Source organism: Adiantum capillus-veneris, chromosome 10, assembly GCF_014529385.1.
Source record: "Adiantum capillus-veneris isolate H3 chromosome 10, ASM1452938v2, whole genome shotgun sequence".
Classification (NCBI taxonomy): domain Eukaryota; kingdom Viridiplantae; phylum Streptophyta; class Polypodiopsida; order Polypodiales; family Pteridaceae; genus Adiantum; species Adiantum capillus-veneris.
The window spans coordinates 76,893,086-76,913,925 of NC_140940.1; the positions used below are offsets into that span (position 1 = coordinate 76,893,086).

At 48.0% G+C, this 20,840-nt stretch overlaps 1 protein-coding gene across 1 annotated transcript in view; it reads left to right on the top strand.

Annotated features, from left to right (window-relative positions):
• The window catches only part of LOC147449097 (uncharacterized), a 28,970-nt gene extending 9,746 nt beyond the window's left edge, over positions 1 to 19,224 (top strand). Inside the window, exons 2-3 of the mRNA XM_086521672.1 lie at positions 18,387 to 18,552; positions 18,637 to 19,224. Coding sequence (XP_086377798.1) covers positions 18,392 to 18,552; positions 18,637 to 18,994 — 519 coding nt within the window. The 5' untranslated portion in view covers positions 18,387 to 18,391 and the 3' untranslated portion in view covers positions 18,995 to 19,224. The remainder of the gene's footprint in view (positions 1 to 18,386; positions 18,553 to 18,636) is intronic.
• Positions 19,225 to 20,840: the final 1,616 nt, after the last annotated feature.

A 20,840-nucleotide genomic window follows, 5' to 3' on the forward strand; every position in this document is an offset into this window, starting at 1 on the left:
GAGCATCGCTCAACAGGCAACTTCTCAAGCAAGAACTCTCATAGCCAGCGTTTTCATCCCCTTGGAGACTTGGCGACTTTTGCCCTCAGACCAGCGTTTTCCCTCATGTATGCTGGCGTTTTTCAGCTTTAACCCATCAGCGTTTTCAGCTTTAAGACCCAGCTAGCCCAGCGTTTATTGGGACACAATTCAGCGACTAAAGACAGCAAGATCCAGCGTTTTCAAGCAAGGCAAACCAGCGTTTTTCAGCCCCTGCACTTGGCGATTCCAGCAGCCCTAGATCAGCGTTTCTGACCATAGCAGCCAGCGTTTTACACCTGTAGCAGTTAGCGTTTTGGGGACCAGCAAGGGGCAGCGTTTGCGACAGCAAAACAGTCAGCCCATCACAGTCGTCGTCCCGTCGTCTGTACAACATTCAGTTTTCAGCCTTGGCACCCTCGACCTCGACATAGCATCACTTAGATTTGCATCAGCATATTGTACCAGATTGTGCAATCAATAGCATAGACCACTCTCGCCATCGAGAGTGGGACCTTCGGAGGAGGGTTTGACAACATTCTGGTGTCGTATTCTCTTCTCTCTCTATCTCTCAGTCTCAGCACCTTCACTCACAGTGTCCATTCACTTTGTTTGGTCCATTGCACTCTCTCATTAAAGAACGGAAGGCTCTCCCTTCCCTAAGTAAAAGGAACCTTGAGCACAGTTCGGAGCACTCATCTTGAGCAAAGTTCAACATTCACTTCTGCTGCACCTTACATTGGTTTCAGAGCTTTGGCAGTGTTCTGTATCACTCAAGGAAAGAATCACATAATTTTTTTTGCTTGTTGCGGTCACACATAACCCAAGAGCTCTTGGGCGTGTCAATTCCTAATCGTGTTTTTTGAAGAATGACAGGAAACCCAAGAAAGAAGGGTTTGTCCAGCCTCCCCTTGTGCCTCTTTTCACTCATTGAGAGCGGACCGTGCACTTAGCGGCCAAATCGACGTGAGGTGGGAAAAAGCAACCTTGGTGTGAGCGCAAGGCCGCCAAGGGGTGCACCTACGGAAAAGAGCAGAACTTGGGTGAAGAGAAGATCCTTCTCTAACACAGATTGCAAGCGAAAGAAGAACCTCAAGAACGTGAAGACTCCAGAACCTCAAGAACTCAAGAACCAAAGAACCTCAAGATCCCCAAGAACCTCAAGACCCCCATTCAACAGAAGACAAATTAGCCAACGTTTTGCACTTACAGTTTCCTGGTGACAGTAATATCCAGATAGCCCTGGCGTTTTTGCATTGCAGAGCAGCCCGGCAACAGCAGTACACCAGATCCCTAGCGTTTTTGCAACTAGGACAAGAATTCAGCTCCTAGCGTTTTTGGTTTGCAGATCCGCCTTAGCGTTTTTTGCAGATCTTCGCGACAGAATGAGCCCTAGACTCAACGTTTTCACTTTTCAGCAATCAGTTTCCGCAGTAGAACCCCCGAACCTCGCAGATCTCACCTTTCCGCAGCAGTTCCTTGCCGCACGATCAGATCCAGCGCAGTTTGCAGATTCAGCCCGAAAAACGCAGATTTCAGCATCTGCATTTTCCACGCATCGTCGTTGCATCGTCGCCATCGACATCGTCACCGACATAGAGTTAGAATCAGCAGATACAAGATTTGTAGTTTCCAGCCATTAGTGTTTTTAGATTTTAACCCGTCTCGTCGTCGTCCTCATCGTCGTCGACATCATCGGCAAGTCCAAGCATTGTAGAGATTTGTGCAATCAGAAGTAGACCGCTCTCGCCATAGAGAATGGGGCCTTCAGAAGAGGGTTTGATAGCATTCTGGTGTCATATTCTCTTCTCTCTCTATCTCTCAGTCTCAGCACCTTCATGCACAGTGTCTATTCACTTTGTTTGTGTCCATTGCACTCTCTCACTAAAGGAACGGAAGGCTCTCCCTTGAGTAAAAGGAACCTTGAGCACAGTTCGGAGCACTCATCTTGAGCAAAGTTCAACATTCACTTCCGCTGCACCTTACGATGATTTGCATGAAGATGATGTGATTGTTCACAAGGATGATGTGTTAGTTGATACTTTTTCTAGTGAAGCTAACCTCATTGCAGATTCGATCAATCACGAAGAACCGATCTTGGCTCTCGAGTCGAGGTCCACAGAACCCCCATAGGAAGATTCGATCAAACACGAAGAACCGATCTTGGCTCTCCAGCGTAGGTCTAAAGAACCCTCAGAGGAAGTACTATGTCTTTGAATGATTAGTCAGCACGCATTGTTGGAGTGTTTCATTCGTGATCGTTTCCTGTATTTTAGTCAGCGTCTTTATGTGATCCCTTTCCAAAGGCATGCCATATTGTACGTTGAGCACGATTCACTCATGGATGAGCACGGATGTATGCGGATTTCTCATGAAAAGATGAAATGGTTGCATTCAAGGAAGTCACATTCCATGTCTCTTCCTTGGCATGACACATTTGTAGAACGAGCACAAGAAAGTATGAGCACCAAGCATGGGTATTTTCATTGTGAATTGCCACAGTTGATTGATTTAGATCAGAAAGACAAGATTCGATCTCGTTGTTTGCGTGTGTGTGGTGAACGGTTTGGCACTCCATCTAGAGTCATGCATCTACCTTCTTCAAAAATCTCCGAGGCTGAAAATTCATGAAACCACTTCCAACACAACATACGTATTCCATGTAAAGTGACTGGAAAAAATATCGTCTTCCTCAAAGACTGAAAAGATGAAATGGTTGCATTCAAGGAAGTCACATTCCATGTTTCTTCCTTGGCATGATACATTCGTAGAACGAGCACAAGAAAGTATGAGCACCAAGCATGGGTATTTTTGTTGTGAATTGCCACAGTTGATTGATTTAGATCAGAAAGATAAGATTCGATCTCATTGTTTGCTTGTGTGTGGTGAACAGTTTGGCACTACACACAAGCAAACAATGAGATTGATTTGTTCATCTACATGCATGATACATTCGTAGAACGAGCACAAGAAAGTATGAGCACCAAGCATGAGTATTTTTGTTGTGAATTGCCACAGTTGATTGATTTAGATCAGAAAGATCAGATTCGATCTCATTGTTTTCTTGTGTGTGGTGAACGGTTTGGCACTCTGTCTATTTGTTCATCTACATTGCATGCACAGTCTTTGAGGAAGACGAGATTTTTTCCAGTCACTTTACATCGAATAGGTATGTTGTGTTGGAAGTGGTTTCAGGAATTTTCAGCCTCGGAGAAAAAAAAGCAAGCTTGTACGCCACCGAACAAGGAGGGAGCGTTGCAGAAGAAGGCAATGAGTATTCCCTGTGTATCTCAGCCATCTAGGGGCTGAAATGAGAGAAAAACAGCAGGTAACAATGGTCCAGAAAAGCGCCGAATGAAGAGGAAAACCACCTGTGGAAGGCAAAGATGTCTAGAGGCAATAGAGAGGGGTACCGGGAAAAGACAAGATCGAGATCATCACCTCATATTCTGTAGGAAAACGCAGCAAACCTGAAAATGCAGCAAGTAGATTGACTGCTCCAGAAGAGGTAAATGCTCCAGCCGATGTCAAAGGCAATGAGAAAGCAGGTAGAGGGTGAAGAGGGAACCCTGTAATGGTGCAGGCGATGAGCCTCTCCACAAATGGGCCTAGGAAGAGGAGACGCAATAGCTCTCCAAAAAAATGCAGCAGCAGTCCTCCCCAAAAAACGCAAGGAGTCTGAACTGGCCTTGTGTGCAGTTTCTTCGCGATGGAAGGGTGGGGAAGAGTGATGGTTGGCTGCCTAGGGCTCCAACGCTAGGTGAAGGTGCTCCCCAATACTGGCGATTGATACCATGTGAGTGTGCGCGTGTGCGGAAGCGTGAGAGAGAGAGAGAGAGAGAGAGAGAGAGAGAGAGAGAGAGAGAGAGAGAGAGAGAGAGAGAGAGAGAGACGAAAAGAAACGAAACGAAACGTTATACTAATGTCTTCAAAAGGCCAAAGTGACCTATGAGACCAAAAAGTTACAATGTGGTGGATCTGATACAAAGTCAGAGTAACAAAATGACAAAATGACAAAACAAATATGCTATGGAATCCTGGACTGCTAGGTGTGAACGGGGCAGAGCAGCTAACTGGGGTAGGTAAATCACAAGAGATCCAGCATTGGTCGCTGGCGGATCTCATCAATCTCCTCCATGGTCAGTAGTCTGACCGGGCGTCGTGCATGTCGAGCCAAAGTGATCCTAAGCCTCTGGTGCAGCCTTCTTCGATACTGTGTAGTCCTCCGCAGTCGTGGGCGTCTGGATCTCCCCAGCTCCGTCGCCCGGTCGATCAGTGTGCCTTTGGTGTGAGGCGACGGGCTCTGCTATGGTAGTGGCTCCTCCGGGTGTCCAGTGTCTGCTCTAAAGTAGTCTGTGATGTGTCTCTGAGACTGGCTAGCCTCTCCTCTCATCAAGCTCTCTCTGTGTCGGTGCAGCTCGAGTAGAAACAAACCCAAGCATCTCTGATCCTCGTACTGCATGACTCTCGAGAGTGGTCCAAAGCCCTCTCTGAACAAGCAGTGGAAGCGGCCTCGTATCTCGTAGTAGACGGGGCAATGGCATGTGTAGTGCAACTCTGTCTCTGGCTCCATGCCACACAGGGGGCATGTCCTGGCCTCTGTTGGTACTCCATTGTTATCTCCCAGTCTCGATCCGCAGCTAGTGTGAAGATGTGCGTATCTGGCCAATAGCACATCGTATCCCATGAGACAAGTGAGTGTCCATGTATCTGGGCCTCGCCACAAAACCATCCTCTGTAAGCTGGAGAAGATGCTCTCTGTAGAAAGCCAGCCTGGTGATCTCAGACTGTGTAAGAGTCAGAGAGGGTGCCTCTAATGAGTACTGGAAGGGGGGCAATCTGTCTATGCTGAACCCATGCGCCTGAAACCATGATGTCATTTCACCATACCAGCATGCTGTATCTCCCTGCATTGCTAACTGTCGAGAGGACTCAAGTGCAAGGCGGGCATATCTGTCTCTGGGAAGCTCCCACATGCGGTGTATGAAGGAGACAGATCTGGTAAGCGCCTCGACTACTAGTGGGGGGGCAGCAAGCTCTGCTCGGATAATGGCACGTGGTACTGAAGCCTTGGCTCTAATTAGCCGTGAGATCATAGAGACCAAAGGCTTCTCCATGTCCCCCCACCCATCAGTGCGACCTGTCCTCCCGTGATGATCCAAAGAAGGCCCCCATATCTCAGCTCCATAGAGCAATGCAGACGCCACTAAAGTGTCAAATAGCCAGAGCTTCGTCCGAGGCTCCTGAAACTGAACCTGTGAACACATCCTCTCCAATCTGCCCAATGCTACATGGGCTCTCGTCAATCTAGTCTCTGCTGCTCTCCTCAATGAAAATGCTGGTCCACTAAAAACCACTCCAAGGTAAGTGTAAGCATCTGTGTACTCCACCATCTCCTGGCGGTATGTGAATGCGGGCGCTGACCTCCTGATCCACTGTGGGGTGGTATTAAATACCATGACCTTGGTTTTACCAAGGTTGACAGACAAACCACTTTCGTCGGCAAATCTATGCAGAGCATCCAAGTGAAGTTGCATCCCCTTTGGAGAGTCGGAGATCAACACAATATCATCAGCATACAGCAATAGTGGAATCCATGTCCCTGCCAGCTGTGCACCTCTATCACCATCTCTCTCAATGTAGTCAGCAACCTCATCCATATACATACCAAATAGAGTAGGAGAGAGCGAGCAGCCTTGCTTCACACCAATAGTGGAGTGAACCGGTGCGGACAAGCCCTCTGGGATGCGTACATGCCCCACTACTGACTTGTACAATGCCATGATCCGCCAAATGAGCTCTGTGGGTACACTCCCATATCTTGTAATCTGCACATCAATCTAGCTCTGGGTACTGTGTCAAATGCTTTGCGGACGTCCACAAAGCTACAATAGATCCGTCTCCCATGTGATCTGCCCTCCTCAATGATGGCTCTGAGTGTCAAGATATGGTCAAGAGTAGAAAAGCCTCTCCTGAAACCTGTCTGCCCAGCTGCACGTATCCCTTCCCTCTCTGCCCATCTACTCAGCTGGTGCTCAAGAATGGATGCGTACAATCGTGCCAGTGTGTGTCCAATCATGATAGTGCGATAATTCCTAGGCTCCATAGGGTCTCCTGACTTGAAGATGGGTACAATCGTAGAAAGGCTCCAAGTATCAGGTAAGCCCTCACACATGGCACGATTAAACATAACTGCTAGAATCTCTGCTAGTAGATCTCTGGCCTGCATGAAATGCTCAGCCACTAAGCCATCATGATCATATGCTCTCCTAGTCCTCATCCTGTCAATGGCCTTCCTCACCATCTCAACAGCGGTGAAAAAAGCACATGTGTGTGGGCATGGATCGGGGGGGTCGGGGGGGGGGCAGCTGTCCAGAAACTGTGTACAAAGATGATGCGTACTGGCCCCAAGTCTCTATAGAGGTAATGGCAGGTGGGGGGGATCGCTCATGAAAGAGCCGCCACGCCTCACGTGAGTCCTGACTCAAGAATAACTGGTAAAGATCCTGCTCTAGTCGAGCCAAAAATGCCCTTTTCTTCCGCCGCACTAGGCGTCGAAAGTCAATCTGTGACTGCCTGTGAGTGATGTCTCCCAAAAGCACCTCCCTCTGAAGTCTAGCTCTAGTCTCGCGGCATTCCGCATCATACCAACTGATCTGGGGCATGCTCCCAGAACGACGTCTCTGCTCAGGCTGAGTGTGTGGGTATGCCTCTGCTGCTGCATCGTGTAAAGTCTGTGTCAGAATAGTAGTAAGCTCCTCTAGAGGTCGTCCTGGCTACTCAGTGCACAAGCGTCTGTATATCCCATCTATGTATACAGAGTCCATCTCTCGCGTGAAGGTGTAGCGAGTAGGGGCAGGTGCCCGTGGCCTGTGTGCTACACTTAACTGGAAAGAGATGGTCAACGACACAAGAGCATGATCCACTGCCACCCCAAGAGGTCTGGGCCCAACAGTGAGATCCTGGATACTTGAGATGAGGCTTGGGTGTGCCATGACATAATCCACTGTGTTGGCTCCGTGTCTGTGTGGAAAGCATGTGAAACCTCCCGCAGTAGGAAATCTCTGTAGGCCATTCAAGATGGCCAATCCATGTGCAATCCCCATGTCTATCAAGTGCCGTCCATATTCAGTATATTCCCCAGCCTGCGATCGTCTAGATAGGCCTGTCTCCACCACATCCAACTCTCTCAGCATCTCCTCTGAGGTATCATAAAACATTGTCTGATGATGGGCAGTCCTAGCATTGAAGTCCCCTAGAATGATAATGTCACCGTCTCTAGAGAACTCCCATATGTCATCATCCAAGATAGAAAAGGGGGATTGTCCTTCAGGTGGTGCATATACTGACGTACTCGGGGGAAAGTAGCAAATAGCAATGTAAAGATATCTGCCTGTCTCTGCTCTCAATCTCACCCACATGTACCTAGCTTGCTCATCCCTGCGAGCTATATGTATCAATGGCTGCAGCTCCTCCCTGAATAACACTGCCACTCCTCCCGAGCCCCGCCCTCTGTGCTCCGATCGTGTCTCCTGTCTATAGGCTGTCTCCCATCTGTATCCACTAATGTGAGGCATAGACTGCCCAGGGGCCTGATGCGTCTCAGAGTAGAAGATAATGTCTCTCCCGGAAAACTCTCCTCAAAAGCACCTACATCAAGACGCTTAGATCCATTACAATTCCAGGTAGCAACTTTGAGTGCAGTCCCATAGGCCTCACATCGTCATGTGGAGCGTCGCTCCAATATCACCACTCTTCCATCTCGGTAAAAGGCAATCTTGCCTTTTTCCCTTGCTGCTCTAATCTCCGGCATTACCTCCTGCATATGAGCGATCTGTGAGAGGGTAAGGTCATCCCCGAGAAAGATACCCGTTTTTTTAAGAGTTGGCCTTTTCTTCAGAAAGTCTTTCTTTGCTTCCATGGAGGGAAAACGGAGGATGAGTGCCCTTTCTTTCGAGGTTTCCCCATTGCTCCCATTTTTCTTCTTGTTGCCCACTCTCCAAGCTCTTGATTGCATCGGCTCATGAATCCCCATCAAAGCCATGAGTTCTTTTACCGCTTCGTCTACATTATCTTTGTCTGTAAGACCGCAAATTCTCACATGTAGATAGCACGCACGTCGTCTTTGCTCCTCTTCTAGGGTCAAGTTGATAATGGTGGGTGTCTACGTTGTTTCCTTGCTTTTCCCTTTCTTGGCCACCTCAATCCATTTCTGGGCTTCATCTGCCTTCTGCTGAGTCTTTCCACCCAGGAAGTCGTCATCTCTTTGTGCTGCTCTTCCCCCTCTTTGATGGCTCGCACTTGCTCTTTGATCGAGTTTAGTTCTTCTATTACTGAGGGTTGCAGTTCTCCCTCTTCAAGTGTGTTTCGTGATTGTGCCTCTGCGAGCGCCTTCTTGAGTGACGCAATCTCTTCGTCTTGGGCCATCACACGATCTCCCATTGCAGTGATCTTGCTTTCTTGGGCAAACACACGATCTTCGAGCATTTTTATTGTGCCTAGCAGGTTGCGGTTGATCTTGTTAATAGTTTCTGTCATTTCTTCTTTGCATTTTTGAACTGCATCCTCTAAAGGATCGGGTTTATCATTCTGCTTCCTCATGCTTGGTCACCGCCAGAAACGAGGTCTGCAGTTTTTGAGTTTCCTGTAATTCCCTGTAAAATTCCGAATATTGCGCTCTCTGTTAGTTTTCAATTTCCTGCCGGGCTCTTCGGAATGCTCGATTAGGTGTGTGTAACGGTGTGTGGGTCGACCTATGAAGCAGCAGCTACAGGCGGGTGGTGCTGCAGTGGAGCAGCAGCAGGAGCAGCGCTGTTGGGGGGGGGGGGGGGGGGGGGGGGGGCGGCCGAGGGGGACAACGAGAGAGAAATGAAATGAAATGAGATGAAATGTTATATTAACGTCTTCAAAAGGCCATAGTGACCTATGAGACCGGAAAGTTACAAGGCAGTGAATCTGAAGAAAAATAAAAAAAATAAAAAAAATTGACCTACGCGTAGACATCCTACGTGTAAAAGAAAAGGGGGGGGGGGGGGGGGGGGGGGGGACACCCTACGCGTAGAAGAAGGGGGGGACATTCTACGCATAGAAGAAAGGGGGGGGGGGGGGCACCTTACGAGCAGGAGGGGGAGGTGGGGGGGGGGGGGGGACACCATACGAGCGGCGTGTGGTGGGGCTGCAGGCGGAGCGAGGGGGGGGGGTTGCAGAGGAGGGAGCATGGCAGAGAGTAGGGGCGGGCAGCGAGCAGGGCGCAAGGGCGAGCAGCACAAAGAGAGAGAGAGAGAGAGAGAGAGAGAGAGAGAGAGAGAGAGAGAGAGAGAGAGAGAGAGAGAGAGAGAGAGAGAGAGAGAGAGAGAAGAAGAAGAAGAAGAAGAAGAAGAAGAAGAGCAGCGAGCGAGAGCATGGCAACGAGCAAGGGCAGAGCGCGAGCCGGGCAGCGAGCAGCAGCACAGCGCGGGCAGCCAGCAGGGCATGAGGGCAAGCAGCACAGCGCACGAGAGAGAGAGAGAGAGAGAGAGAGAGAGAGAGAGAGAGAGAGAGAGAGAGAGAGAGAGAGAGAGAACACAAACGTTGGTGTAGGGTAAGGGGAGGGCGATCAACCCCCCTGACTATTTCAAAGCATGAAACCTGTGCAAATGCCAGATGCTATCTGAGAAGTGGGTACCCCCCTGGCCCCCTATATACGAGTGCCCAAGGGAGGTTGAGCAGTATGGATGAAGCCCCACGACCCAGCATGGAAATATGAGTGGGTGCCCATACTAAGTGGGCAGCCAGACAAAGGTGCAACCTATACATGGGTGGCCAGCCCGGAAGTATGCCGTAGACCTATATGAAGCAGCAAAGTGGTGTAAATCTAACAGTCAAGGTCCTGGCGAACGAGTCTAGTAAACTCCACCTGTGTAAGAGACAGCGTGGTGCATCAAGGGAGTATTAGAAGGGAGGTAAGTTGTCCATGCTGAAGCCATGTATCTAATACCATGATGACATTTGTGCATACCAGCATGATGTGTCCCCCCTATAAAGATAATTCGTCAGGTCCTGGCGAATGAGTCTAGTAATCTCCACCCGTGTAAGAGACAGCGATGGTGCATCAAGGGATTACTGGAAGGGAGGTAAGTTGTCCATGCTGAAGCCATGTATCTAATACCATGATGACATTTGTGCATACCAGCATGATGTGTCCCCTTGTAAAGCTAATTGTTTGGAGGTCTCAAGGGCCAATCTGGCATATTTGTCTCTGGTAGTGTCCCATAAGCTGTGCATAAAGGAGATTGATGTGCCATTTGGGGGTGGGGGGGCCTGCTAAGTCCACTCTAATGATCTCATGTGGCACGGAAAGGGCCTCTCCACACCTCTCCACCCATCCTGACCCACAGAGGGTCCCCAAACCTGAACCCCATAGAGCATAGCTGAAGCTACCAAGGTATCAAAGACCCAGAGCTTTGTTTGAAGTTCCTGGAATTGAACCTGCGAACACATCCTCTCCAATCATCCCAAGGCTGCATACGCTCTGGTGAGTCTAGTCTCTGTTGCTCTCTTCAAAGAAAACCTTGGCCCAATGAAGACTACCCCAAGATAAGTGTATGCATCTGTGTCCACAATCTCCTGACCATTAGTGAATGTAGGTGTTGATCTCGTGCTCCAATGCGGTGTGGTGTTAAACACCATAACCTTGGTCAATCCACTATCCTCCGCAAAGCTATGTAATGTATCCAAATGTCGTCGCATACCCTCCAGGCGTTGAGCATGAGATCAACACAATATCATCAGCACATAACAACAATGGAATCCATGTCCCTGCCAGCTCGCACCTCTGTCACCCTCTTTGTCAATGTAATCAGAAACCTCATCTATTTACATATTAAATAGAGTGGGGGCCAATGGACAACCTTGTTTCACTCCAATAGTGGAGTGCACTAAATGAGATTTCCCCTCTGCAATGCATACATGTCTCACCACTGATCTGTATAGAGCCATGATCCCCCAAATCAACTCATTGGGCAGTCCTATCTCTTGTAGTCTGTGCATCAATCTGGCTCTGGGCACCACATCAAATGCTTTGTGGAAATCCACAAAGCTACAATAAATCCTCTCCCATGTGCCCTACCCTCTCTCTCTCTCTCTCTCTCTCTCTCTCTTCTCTTCCCCTCCCCCCCACAACCCACTCCCCCTCGTGCTGCCCCATCTACAGCATTAGATTTCGTGTCAGTCTGCAGCAGATTAGGAGATGGCATATTAGGATTCGCGTCAATCTGCAGCAGCCAAATTAGGGTTTGGCGCAGAAGTCAACAGTTCTCTCTCTCTCTCTCTCTCTCTCTCTCTCTCTCTCTCTCTCTGCGCCCCACCCACAACCCACTCCCCCTCGCGCTGCCCCATCTACAGCAAGCAGGGCTACAACAGCAGTGAGCAGGCAGAGAGCGCGTGGTTGGGCTGCAAAACATGCATCAGGGGCAGCAGGACATGCGTGCGAGCTTAGGCTACTGTGCAGCAGGACAGAGGTCACATACGGCAGAGCAGCCAGCATACAGGCTGCTGTGCAAACTGCATTGCAGCAGATTGCAAAAATTGCAGAAAGCAAGCAGAAATTGCAGGAATTTAAAAATAAATTTCAGAAGGGCGGGCAAAATGTATGCAGAAGTTTGACATGTTTGACATGTATACATAATGAGGAAACACATCTGCGTGTAGTATAGTATGATCTTCTTTCTGCCGCCAGAACTTTCTATACCCTCGTTTTTGGCGGCTATCAAGCATGAGGAAGCAGAATGACAAGACTGACCCTTTAGAGGATGCCATTCAAAAGTGCAAAGAAGAAATGACCGAAACTATTAACAAGATCAACCCAGCCTCTTGGGTACAATAAAGATGCTCGAAGAACGCGTGTCGGTCTAAGAAAGCAAGATAACTACATTGGAAGGTCGTGTGACAGCCCAAGATGAAGAGATTGCGTCACTCATGAAGGATCTCGCCGAGGTACGATCAAGAGACACACTTGAAGAGGGAGAACTGCAACCCTCAGTAATAGAAGAACTCAATACGATTAAAGAGCAAGTGCGGGCATCAAAGAGGGGGAAGAGCAACACAAAGAAATGACGACCTCTTGGGTAGATGTTATTACAAAGACCCAACAGAAGGTGGATGACGCCGAGAAATGGATCGAGGTTGCCAAGAAAGGAAAAGGCAAGGAAACAACATCTACACCCACCATTATTAACTTGACACTAGAAGAGGAGCAAAGAAAGCGTGTACGCGTTTTACACGAGAGGATTTGCGGCTTTAAAGACAGGCAATGTGGACGAAGAGATAAAAGAACTCATGGCTTTGATGGGGGTTAATGAGCCGATGCACACAAAAGCTTGGAGAGTGGGCAATAAAAAGAAAAATGGAAGCAATGGGGAAACCTCGAAAGAAAGGGCACTCATCCTTTGTTTTCCCTCCATGGGAAGTGAAGGACTTTTTGAAGAAGAGACCAATCTTAAGAAGACGGGCATCTTTCTCGGGGTGATCTTACCCTCTCGCAAATCGCTTTTATGCAGGAGGTAATACCGGAGATTAGAGCGGCAAGGGAAGTTGTTGTGTGAAGTTTGATTTCTAGGATTAAGTTTTTAAGATGTCTTATCCTTTGTCGAGTACTTGTTTTAAGCCAAGTAAGTTGCGTCAACTTATTTTACGCATGCCTTTTCTAAAAACATTTTTAAGTTAATAATGTTTTGTTTTATCTAGTTTTGTTTCGTAGCAAATAAAGTGATTTAGTTAGTTTGTCTGTTTGTTTTTGTTTTTTCTTTTCTTTTCTTGTGTCCCTTGCTTTTATAGTTTTATGAGTGCTTTACTCCCTCTTATAATTCGTGAGTTCAGACTATTCTGAACTTAAGAGGTATATTAGAGTGGCAAGGAAAAAAGGTAAGATTGCCTATTACCGAGATGGAAGAGTGGTGATATTGGAGTGACGCTCCACATGACGGTGGGAGACCTATGGACCACACTCAAAGTTGCTACCTGGAATTGTAATTGATCTATGCGCCTTGATGTGGGTGCTATGAGGATAGTTTTACATGGAGAGACATCGCCTTCTACTCTGAGACACATCAGGCCCTTCGGCAGTCTATGCCTCACATCAGTGGATATAGATGGGAGACAGCCTGCAGACAGGAGACACGATCAGAGCACAGATGACGGGGCCCAGGGGGAGTGGCAGTGTTATTCGGGGAGGAGTTGTGACCGTTGATACATATAGCCCGCAGGGATGAGCAGACTAGGTACATGTGGGTGAGATTGAGAGCAAAGACAGGAAGGTATCTTTACATTGCTATTTGCTTCTTGACCCCGAGTACGTCAGTATATGCACAACCTAGAGGACAGTCCCCTTTTTCTATTTTGGATGATGACATATGCGAGTTCTCTAGAGATAGTGACATTATCATCCTAGGGGACTTCAATGCTAGGACTGCACATTACCAGACAGTATTTTATGATACGTCAGAGGAGATGGTGAGAGAGCTGGATATTACAGAGACGGGCTTGTCTAGACTATCACGGGATGTGGAACTACTGAGAATGGACGACACTTGATAGACATGGGGAATGCACATGGACTGGCCATTTTGAATGACCTACAAAGATTTCCTATTGCGGGAGGTTTTATATGCTTTCCACACAGACATGGAGCCAGCACAATGGATTATGTCATGGCACAGCCGAGCTTTATCTCTAGTATCCAGGATCTCACGGTTGGACCGAGACCTGTTGGTGTGGCAGTGGATCATGCCCTTGTTTCGATGACCATCTCTTTCCAGTTTAGTGTAGCACACAGGCCACGGGTTATAGCCCCTACTTGCTACACCTTCACGCGGGAAACGGACTCTGTATACATAGATGGGATCTATAGAATGCCTGTGCATTGAGGAGCTAGGGCGACCGCTGGAGGAGCTTACTACTATACTGACAGTCTACCACAGACATTACATGATGTAGCAATAGAGGCATATCCGCACACCCAACTTGAGCATAGATGGTGTTCTGGGAGCATGCCCCAGAATAGCTGGTATGATGAAGAATGTTGCGAGACAAGAGCCAGACTTGAGAGGGAGGTGCTTTTGGGGGACATCACTCACAGACAGACAGATTGATTTCCGACGCCTAGTGCGTCGAAAGAAGAGGGCATTTTTGGCTCGACTAGAGCAGGATCTGTACCTGTTATTCTTGAGCCAGGACTCATGTGAGGCATGGCGACTCTTTCATGAGCACTCCCCTCCCCATGCCATTACCTCTACAGAGGCGTGGGGCCAGTACGCATCATCTTTGTACACAGTTCCCGGACAGCCACCCATTGCTGACCCCCCCGATCCATGCCCACACACAAGTGCTTTCTTACCATTGAGATGGTAAAGAAGGCCATTGACAGGATGAGGACTGGGAGAGCATATGATCATGATGGCTTAGTGGCTGAGCATTTCATACATGCCAGAGATCTACTAACAGAGCTTCTAGCAGTTATGTTCAACCGTGCCATGTGTGAGGGCTTGCCTGATACTTGGAGCTTATCTACTATTGTACCTATCCTCAAGTCAAGAGACCCTATGGAGCCTGGGAATTATCGCACTATCATGATTGGGCACACATTGGCACTGTTGTACGCATCCATTCTTGAGCAACAATTGAGTAGAAGCAGAGAGAGAAGGGATACGCGCAGCCAGGCAGGCAGGGTTCAAGAGAGGTTTTTCTACTCTTGACCATATCATGACTCTAGAGCCATTATTGAGGAGGGCAGATCACATGGGAGACGGATCTATTGTAGCTTTGTGAACTTCCACAAAGCATTTGACACAGTACCCAGAGCTAGACTGATGCATAGACTGCAGGAAATGGGGGTACCCTTAGAGCTCATTTGGGGGATCATGGCATTATACAGGTCAGTATTGGTGCGCGCACCTCGGAGGGTCTATCTACACCGGTTCACTCCACTATTGGGGTGAAGCAGGGCTGCCCGCTCTCTCCTACTCTATTTGGTATGTATGTGGATGAGGTCTCTGACTATATTGAGAGAGATGGTGATAGAGGTGCACAGCTGGCAGGGACATGGATTCCACTATTGTTATATGCTATGATGATATTGTGTTGATCTTTGACTCTCCGGAGGGGATGCAACAGCACTTGGATGCTTTGCATAGGTTTGCCCATGAAAGTGGTTTGTTTGTCAACCTTGGTAAAACCAAGGTATGGTGTTTAATACCACCCCACAGTGGAGCAAGAGGTCAACACCTGCATTCACATACGGCCAGGAGACAGTGGAGTATACAAATGCTTACACTTGCCTTGGGGTAGTGGACCAGCATTTTCACTGAGGAGAGCAGTAGAGACTAGAGTGACCAGAGCCCATGCAACATTGGATAGATTGGAGAGGATGTGTTCACAGGTTCAGTTTCAGGAGCCTCGGACGAAGCTCTGGCTCTTCGATACTTTGGTGGCTTCCGCATTGCTCTATGGAGCTGAGATTTGGGGACCCTCATTGGATCATCATGGGAGGTCGGGCCGCATTGATGGATGGGGGGACATGGAGAAGCCTCTAGTCTCTATGATCTCACGACTTATTAGGGCCAAGGTTTCAGTACCATATGACATTATTCGAGCAGAGCTAGCTGCCCCCCCATTAGTGGTTGAGGCGCTCACTAGGTCAGTCTTCGTCATACACCGCCTGTGGGAACTTCCCAAAGACAGATATGCCCGCCTAGCACTTGAGTCCTCTCAACAGTTAGCCATGCAGGGAGATACAACATGCTGGTATGGGAGATGACATCATGGTTCCAAACACACGGATTCAACATCGACAGATTGCCTCCCTTCTAGTACTCATTGGATGCACCCTCTCTGACTCTTACACAATCCGAGATCACCAGGCTCATCCTTCAGGACCTGACTCAGCTAGACACTAGGAGGACATGGATACAGCCAGCGTAGGAGTTGGGCACGAAGATGGCTTTCAACAAAGAGCATCTTCTCCAGTTGACGGAGGACAGCTTTGTGGCGAGACCCAGATACATGGACACCCACTTGTCTCATGGGATTCAATGTGCTATTGGCCAAATACGCACATCTTCACACCAGCTTCGGGTCGAGACTGGGAGATACAGCGGAGTACCAACAAAGGCTAGGACATACCCCTTGTGTCACATGGAGCGTGAGACAGAGTTGTACTACACATGGCGCTGCCCAATCTACTATGAGATACGAGGCCGCTTTCACTGCTTGTTCAGAGAGGGCTTTGGACCACTCTCTAGAGTCATGGGATACGAGGACCAGAGATGCCTGGGTTTGTTTCTGCTCGAGCTATGCAGATTCAGAGAGAGACTGATGAGAGGAGAGACTAGCCAGTCTTAGAGACGGATCATAGACTCCTTTAGAGCAGACGCACATTGGGAAACCGGAGGAGCTACTACCACAACAGAGCCCACATTCCCCTCGTACTAGAGGCAAATTGATCGACCGAGCGACCGAGCTAGGGAGATCCAGACGCCCGAGACTGCGGAGGACTACAGAGCATCGAAGGAAGCTCTATTTGAGGATTTAGATCACTTTGGCTCAACATGCACGACGCTCGGTTAGACTACTGACCACGGAGGAGATTGATGAGATCTGCTAGCGACCGATGCTAGATCTCCTGTGATTTAACTCTTTCAGAGGATACACCCACATTTTGTTGTATTAGCTCCCCATTTGCTTCAACCCCCCCCCCCCCCCCCCCCCCCCCCCCCCCCCCCCTCATATCCTACACAATCCAAGCTAGCTGTTTAGTTCACATCTAGCAGCTTCAAATTCAATATTTTTTATTTTGTTACTCAGAGTATGTATCAGATCCACCACATTGTAACTTTCTGGTCTCATAGGTCACTTTGGCCTTTTGAAGACGTTAATATGACACTTCATTTCATTTTATTTCTCTCTCTCAGATAGCCTTCTGGCGCCTTGTGCGACAAAAGAAGCGAGCATTCCTAGCTCAGATGGAGCCAAACTTATACCAGTTGTTCTTGAGTAGAGACTCAGGAGAGGTATGGCTCTCTTTCATGAGCACTCCCCTTCCCTAGTGTTACTTCCCCTAATGTGTGGGGTCAGTATGCAACATCCTTGTATACGGTCCTTGGACATACACCCCTTCCACATCCTCTTGAGCCATGCCCATCTACGAGTACCTTCTTTAACATAGAGATGGTAAAGACGGCCATTGACAGGATGAGGACCAGGAGGGCATATGATTAAGATTGTCTAGTAACAGAACACTTTATACATGCTAGAGATATGCTGATAGAGGTTCTTGCAATTGTGTTAAATCGTGTTATATGTGAGGGTTTAATTGAGACTTGGAGACTGTCTACTATTGTGCCTATATTCAAGGCAGGTGATCCAATGAAGCCTAGAAACCACCGTACTATTATAATTGGACACACATTGGCACGGTTGTATTTGAGCAACAGTTGAGCAGATGGACAGAGAGTGAGAACATACGGGCAGCAGGATATGCCCGTTTTAGGAGAGATTTCTCCACCCAAGACACTCAGAGCTATCATTGAGGAGCATTGAGCATGGCGCAGACCTGCGCCCGTGTGCAACAGACCGAACCCAGCGTGAAGACAAACCCTCGCTCAGTGATCGCCTTTAAGCTTCTTGCCCTCCCTCGTTGCCTGTACATAGAGTTCCCGCTGACCCTGTGCACTGTTCTGCCAGAGTCTGCAAGCGCTCTTCCAGCCTGCTTCATCCATTCTCTTTGCCTAGAGGCTCCTCACGCTGCTGGTTACATGGCCCGCTATCCCTAATCTCCATGCTTGGCTTGCAGCCTACCCGTGACATCTGGCCGACCTGCCCCTGCTGCTCGGCCTCCCACTCCCTGCCCAACCGCTCGTTACAGCCACCGGATTTCCAACCTTGTTTGGGTGGCTTTTACCGCGCAACGCGTGCAATGGTGCCATTCACCTCCAAGTCAGCTGGCTGCTGCCCTTACCATCTTGGTTGGTGCTCGAATATCCAAAGCATGAGGTTGTGTCAATGGCCTCCTCCACCAGTGTAGACGAACCACTTGGAGAGGCTCCCAGTCCTGCTTCAGCCAGGGCTGCAGCGAACCCTGCAAGCAAAGGACCCTATATCAAGTTGCGGTTGTTGGCCTTCTCTCCGGCATTTGTGGGCTTCAGGTTCAAATTATCCAATGTTAGTTTGTCAAATGCCATGTGCCCTGAAGGACTGGTTAAGCGTCAAATTACATTTCAAAGAGTGGTAGGCTCAGATTTATTTGATAGCTAAGCCTATGATAGCAATCCTTTTTTGTTTGATCAAAACATTGATGTAACTGCGAGACATCACTAATCTTTTTCATGTTATCACAGGTGTCATGGCTTCATTGACATGGTCCTCATTGTACGGAAGCCCGATGTCATTATCTCGTCAGTCATCAACAACATCATCAAGTCGCTCTTGTCCCAGTCTGCAAGTTTTGTGCCAGCAGTCACCAGTGGACATTTCTGAGCAAAGGTTGGAGAAGGTTCCCCGCAGGCAGGTCCTTCTTATCTTATTTCTCTATCAAGAAAAGGCTAGCAAAACCCAGCGGTTGATTTTTTGTACTCTTGTTGTGCAAAGAACTTTTGCAGTTGCCACTCTTTTGGCAGTCTTGGTGGAGTCGTACAGCACACAAGAAGCCCTGGCTGCAAGGAAGAAGCCAGCTGAAACTGCTGAAAAAAGACTGGAGGAAGACAAGTCATTGAGCGCCTATGATGCAAAGCTTCTTGCAACATACAGGAGAAAAGAGGCAATGAAAGAGGCAATGGCTAAGCAGAAAGCGAAAGCAAAGCTCATTGTGAAGCCGGCTGCTGCAGAGCCAAAGCCTGCGGCAAAGGCCGAACCTGAAGCTGTACCAGCTCAATCCCAGACGCCAGCTGCGTCTGTTGCTACCTCTGCAACGGAAGCTGTTGAGTCAGTCTTACCTTCTGCTGAGTAATTAGTATCAGAGAGTGCTTTTTTAGCTTTTTGAACCATGCCCAAGGTAACAGAAAACTACTCGTGTACATTATCTTATCCATTTGTTTTCGCTGCTGGTCAATTTTCTTGGAGTTTTGAGGAGGCACAAGGCAACTTGAAATTTAAACGACCTCGATTGCAAACCATTGCAGCTGTTGTAAGAGGACACTATGTATTGATTGTCTTACCAATGTGCCGCCCATTGTTTCCTGTCTTGTACTGGTTGAAAGCTGTAAGCACCGTAAGAGAGTGGAGATTATGTAGCACTCTAGGCTAGGAAATGTGGTTTACCTTCCTGTTTCTGTTGATCTTTTTGTGCGCGTCACATTGTCAGGTGAGGAATAAATGTCTTGCATTGTTTTGAAAACCCTAGCCTGCCCTATTTGACAAACAATTAGTGCCCCTCACCAATTGAGATATAGCCTGAGACGGGGGGTGCGCGTCCTCTAGGCAACTCAACAACAAAAAACAATGCATTAGAGAAGAAATAAACAAAGTTGACCTAAAATATCTCCATGCTGAATTGCTTAAGACCTTTTATGCCAAAAACCCCGCATGTGCCATGAATATGATTGACAGTCGGGCAACAAATCAAGGAGGCCACCTTGGGGATCTGTATCTTGGAAAACAAAATAGGACATGGTCCTGAGCATGGTTTTATGCCTTGTTGTATTGGCTTAGTGTCTCAATTTTTTTGGCTCTATGCCTCAGTCCTTGTAGTTGCCATATTTTCATACCTTGGAGAATACCTCAATGCATCTTGGAATTGTCTCTGTCAAGCATAGCTTGAAACCGATGCGATCTATGTAACCAACACAAAGTAAATGCGCCCTAGATGCAAGTAAACGTAATTCCATTTGGAGCTATGTTTGCCTAGTGTAGCAACCAGATCTTTCTGGCCTTGCCTTTGTTGGGCTTACAAAAGAACACTAGTCTTGGTCGTTGCTCTGATCTATAGATAAAAACAGCTGAGACCTGTCCCTAGCGGGGATATCACATCCAGGGAGAGAGGAGAGAGAGGGTCTCCCTATGACAGCATGTTGAGTCATGGCAGATGCTTTCAAAATGCAAGCATAGCCCTTCCCTTATCAACCAATTCGTGCAATAAGAGTAATCCAAATGACAGCAACTTCAGTAAGAAGCTCATTAGGAAGATTAGAAATACAAGTTGGCCGAACCATTGCCAAGCAAGACTAAACAGCCGACGGCTAGCAATCTTAGAAACAACACTGCAGTAATCGTAGCCTTTGCTCTGCTTCAGATGCAAACAGACAAGAGCTTGCTGGCCTGCCCCTACTGGGGATATCACTCCTAGAGAGAAAGGAGAGAACTTTTCTCCCTATGTCAACATGTTCCATCATGCCAGATGCTTGCAAGATTGCAAGCGTAGTAGCCCTTCCTATTGTCAGTCAAATCGTGCAATCACAGCTCTTGAATAAGAAACTCGTCAGAGCAGCGCAAACCATAATTTTATTAAGCACCTGACCATACCATAGCTAACAATCCGAATGACCACCTTGCGTAAGAAGGTCTTGTCGGTGTTATCCTTCAACCCTCCATAGCTGCAAAATGGCGAGGACGAAGGGGCTGAAAATCCACACATCATAGGCCTATAGCTTCTTGGAGGTGGGCCTAAAAATGATCAATTCACGGCTGATTTGCACACCCATTGTGAGAGGGATGAATGTTGACTGAAAAAGCAGTTGATTTGCACCTTGTATTCAAGCACCATGGGCTTCCTAAGTCTATAGGAATCCTAAAACTACGAGCCTATTCTGGAGAGCCCTCTTTGAAAATGTTGGCACTAATTTATATTTATCTTCTTA